Raw genomic sequence first — 4,603 nt, forward strand, 5'->3', positions numbered from 1 at the left:
TAGTAGCAGACATAAAGAGGATTTTATTTTTATATTCTAATTAATTTTGTCATAATGTTGGGAGGTTTTTTGTGTGTAGTTCACATTTAATGGTACAGTTTGAAATCCAAATGTCAGAGCAATTAGCAGCTAGTACTTTTCCCAAAATCTAGAAATGCTCTTCTAAGGCTGTAGAACTAGTGCAAACTGAGGTGCAGAGAACTGCTGTAGTTAAGGTGTACGAGAAAATGTAAAACAGCTGGTCTAATCTCTGTCCTGAACAAAAGGCCTACAGAGGCAGGTGAGGTTTTAATTTATAAGGAGCATGGGTTTGCCAGAGATAACGTGAAGATGAACAAAAATTTTGTTGGTTTTACACACTGGTGGAAATATAATATTTTTTTTAAGACAAATGTGGTGCACCATTAGGAGGCAGGCAGTTGTCATAGAAGATCTGGAAAGAGCTGTCAACATAAGTTACTCTCTTCAGGAAATCCTCCAGCTGCTGCACCGTCATCTCTATAACTTTATTATTTTCTCTGTCGTTGAGCCCACGAGATGCAAACGCAGGGAACTTGGAGCGCTCGGAGTACGGAGCATTGTGGTCATAATCAGGGCAGCAGTAGGCTGACCAGAGGTAGGTAGGGATGCCCACACGGTTGATGTTGTGACGGCGGATTGTGTGGCCCGACGTGGTGACCCCGGTGACTACGTAGGCGGTGCCCCTGCAGTAGTTGTTGAGCCTCCTGCGGATGGTGTTCTCGTGTTGTTTCCATGGACCAATGTTGAACTCACGAGCCTGAGGAACCACATTTGTCAACGTGTAGGTGGCTGCTTTGTCTTCAGGGTCGGCCTGGTGCTCGTCTGGATTGAGCTGACCGCGTTCGTAGATCACAGTGTCGGAGTAGTCCTCAAGCACAGCCTGAGCATCCTCAAAACTCCCGTGCACATTTTCTGAAGGCAGCTGCTGCATGTCTCTGGGGCCGGACACTGAGGAGAGCTATTAACATGGTCATGTTAAAACTGTAAAATAAACAGGATATTTGAACTTATTATATATTTATATTATTTAATACCAGCAACACCCCTAAATGTATCATCTTTATCTTATTTAAAGGGTGTGCATTCTGCAAATGGGCTTCACTGTTCATTTACAAAAAGCTTATTAAAAGGCTGAGATGCTGCTAATAAAAAGTGTTAGTTCAACAATGTCTATTTTAACATAACCTATGCATATGCACTGATCACAGTGAATTAGCAAAAACAAAACATTCAGGTTGTAATTTTTTGGCATGCAGCAACAGCATTTTACTTGATATAAAGAACTTGTGACCTTCTGGTAACCCCACAGCAGTACTAGCAGTGCACGTATTGATAAAATTGGAGGTATCTAAAAATTTTGGCAAAAAGTGAAATGATTAGCTGTATTTAAACTGTGGTAAATTACTATTCGTCCTTAAGCTCTCATACATATCTGTATCTCAACATATTTGTCATTTCAAGAAAAAAATCGGCTTGATTATAATGTACAACAGTCATAAAGAGACTTGCAATACAGGTCATTATTTTTATATATAACCCTGTTCTGTAGACTATAGCCTGTTTACCAGCACATGAGAATATCAGCAGATATTAGACACACACACAGAAACAAATAAAACAAAATACAGAAACACCACCAATGTTTGGCAGATGGTCAGAACACATTTGAAGGATCAGACAGCAAAGCTAGCAACCATCCCTACCTGCGGCTCATACATCCAAGGCACGTCCACTTTCTTGGAGCCGTCTGAGCGTTTGAAGGTGTAGGCAGAATAAATAGGGATGTGGCTGAAGGTGTCGTAGAGGGTTACAAATCGTGGCTTACCCCCATAGAACTGGCAAATCTTTTTAAACGACTGCTCTTGAAGCCCTCGAAGCAGCGTCCCCATATACAAAAACTGCTTACACTCGGATGAAAGGCTTTCCTGCACCTCGCCTCCTACCATCACGACAATCAGAAGACAGATGAAAGCTTGATCTGTTCTGTAGACAGACATGATGAAACATGTATTTCTCCACGGTGCATTTAATCCCCATGAAAGACTCTACTGCTGTGTGCCTTTTGCCTGTCTTGTGGCTCTTTCCATATCAGGCATATTATGCAAATCCTTATCTTGTTCTCATTTCAGCAGGCAAACGATCCACTACCATGTTTAAAAAGGTACCAATTAACAGGCACAGCAAAGCCGAAAGAACATTTTTCAAGTGGAAGACTTGTAGGCATCCTAAACATGCGGTTAGATTTACAAGGATTTTGAAATCTCTGTGAAATAAAGGGAGAAATATAGTTTTAAGAAATTGATGACAGTGGTCTGAAATTCAGGCTCATATGCAGGTCTATGCATGAATATGGGTGAAATGTGACAAGTGGCACTGCACTTTATTGCACATTTACACACCTTTTGTAGGTTAATGAGTAACGGTTGTAAAAGAAAACAGTGAAAAAATGGAAAAACAGGTATTTACACTCTGTACCTGGGTAAAATTCTACTTAATCCTACTTAAGTAAAAAAAACATTTTTATCATCAATATCTAATAATACTCATTATGTGGGGTAATAATTGTTATATTATTGATTAATTAAAGTCTTTATTGCTTTAATTTTGCAGCTGAAGATGATTGTGTTTATATACTGCTGGACAGCTTTATGACAATACAACATATTTCAGTTATTATTTTTATTTTTTAAGCTGTATTGTATTGAGGGGCATGATAAAATACAAGATTTATACTTACATTTTAGCAAAAATAAGAAGTAAAGAAAACTTTAAAATAAGGAGTGCAAAGGACAATGATTGCATCCAAGTTATACTATAGAGTAGAAGTAGTAAGTAGAATAATAGAGAAATACTCAAAGCACAAGTACATTAAAATTGTACTTTAGTTAAGTACTTGGTATATTCCACCACTGGTCCCATGCGTGTGCTCATTCAGTGGTGTTTTCATTGAAAGAATCATTTGATTCGCTGATGTAGTTCACAACAAATCCCACTGTGCTTTCCATTGTAAGGTAAAACCAATATTAACTTTATTCTAGACCAGTGGCAGTGGTGGGGTGTGGGGGGCAGTAGGTAGGCTGAATATAATCTGAAAACAGATGCAAACTGACCTCTGAGATCAGCACACAACAGCCTACAGTTTTCTTTTCATTTTACTTGTATTTACTCTGCCTTTCCTTCCTTCTCAGCAGTAAAGTTTTGTGTGTGTGCATGTGTGTGTGTCTGTGTGCATGTGTGTGTGTGTGTGTGCATGTGTGTGTGTCTGTGTGTCTGTGTGCATGTGTGTGTGTGTGTCTGTGTGCATGTGTGTGTGTGTGTGTGTGTGTCTGTGTGTGCTTGTGTGTGTGTGTGTGTGTGTGTGTGTGTGTGTGTGTGTGTGTGTGTGTGTGTGTGTGTTTTGTAAGAGAAAAGACTGACTGGAATGTTTTTTGTTTTTTAGAAACATCTGTTCCCATAACTACAGGTTAGTGGCAGAATGACCTCTGTGGAAACATGCACTTCCTGTTTACTATCCGAACATCTTCACTATTTACACTGTAATTCCCCATGATGACCCCATTCATCATTATCACTCCCTCCTTACAATATGTAGGTTTTGACAGGACATTTCCAACTGCCTCTGAAAGTTAAAGTCTTTTATCATTTTATAAATTGGAATGATTTTATTATTTTAAGTCCTAATCATTTATAATTGTATTTTGTAAGCATAACAATGGGTCATTTTTTACCATATTCATTATTAGGAAGACCAAAAAAAAAAGTCCAAAAGAGAAAATGCACTTTAAGGATGAGCAGAATAAAGATAAATAAGTCCATAAAACGAATACATTTCTTGGACTAAATTGATTTTGTTACTTCGATCGAAGTGTCTTACTCCTTTGAATAAAAATAACTGATAATGCTGTTTGTACAGATGAGATTGAGAAAAGATCTCAGAAACCATGTTGAGCATGATTTTAATGGACTTTTTAGCAGCTTACATGAGACATGAGACCACACAGCTGTGGGCTTGGGTGTACTTTCACATGGAAATTCTTATTTCTGTCCCAGTTTACACTGGGTAGGGATCAATGGCTTAAAGGCCTTCTCATTGTATTCATGAAGGCTGCCTCTATCCTGATATTGTAGTCTGACTATGAATGTGAGGGCTGTTATTTGCTCTCAGTGTGGGTAGCCGCATTTGACCACTGAGAGCAAATGTGAGACCCCCGACAACAAAGAGGGTGCTTGTGTTTGCACGTATTTATGTACTATAGGTGCATTTGGATCTGTTTGTGTCTTTGCATGGAGAATACGAGCAGTATAGGAGACGGAGGACTCTGTTTGTGTATCTCGAGTTTGTGGGGGGAAGGATGAGTGGAGTTATTGTGTCTCTTGGGAGGTGAGTATGTTTGTGTTGGGGGGGTTGATGCTTGCAGGTCTTGTTACTCTCTGCTGGGGTGGTCTAGTTTGGAGAATGGGAGAAAGGAGGGTTCTGGGTTTTAGTTTACTTGTGTGTGTGTTTAGGCGACACTGGTGTATATTTAGACTTAAGAGAAACACTCACCTTCTTCAGTCGGCATGTTACAGAAGCTGAGATTGA

At 39.3% G+C, this 4,603-nt stretch overlaps 1 protein-coding gene across 1 annotated transcript; it reads right to left on the reverse strand.

Annotated features, from left to right (window-relative positions):
* Positions 1–3,257, reverse strand: LOC100690278 (endonuclease domain-containing 1 protein). The gene is made up of 2 exons (XM_003444017.5): positions 1,725–3,257; positions 1–979 (listed from the first exon to the last, which is right to left on the reverse strand). Exons 1-2 carry the CDS (start codon positions 2,016–2,018, stop codon positions 383–385), a joined length of 891 nt encoding a protein of 296 aa, XP_003444065.2. The 5' UTR covers positions 2,019–3,257; the 3' UTR covers positions 1–382.
* Between the last annotated feature and the right edge of the window lie 1,346 nt (positions 3,258–4,603).

Source organism: Oreochromis niloticus, linkage group LG7, assembly GCF_001858045.2.
Source record: "Oreochromis niloticus isolate F11D_XX linkage group LG7, O_niloticus_UMD_NMBU, whole genome shotgun sequence".
Taxonomy (NCBI): Eukaryota; Metazoa; Chordata; class Actinopteri; order Cichliformes; family Cichlidae; genus Oreochromis; species Oreochromis niloticus.

What these genes read in the sequence shown, in the direction of transcription:
- LOC100690278 (XM_003444017.5), bottom strand. Translation starts at nt 2,018, where the DNA reads ATGTCTGTCTACAGAACAGATCAAGCTTTCATCTGTCTTCTGATTGTC. An exon ending in CTTGGATGTATGAGCCGCAG is followed by an intron (nt 980 to 1,724) that starts GTAGGGATGGTT and finishes CCATGTTAATAG; the next exon opens with CTCTCCTCAGTGTCCGGCCC.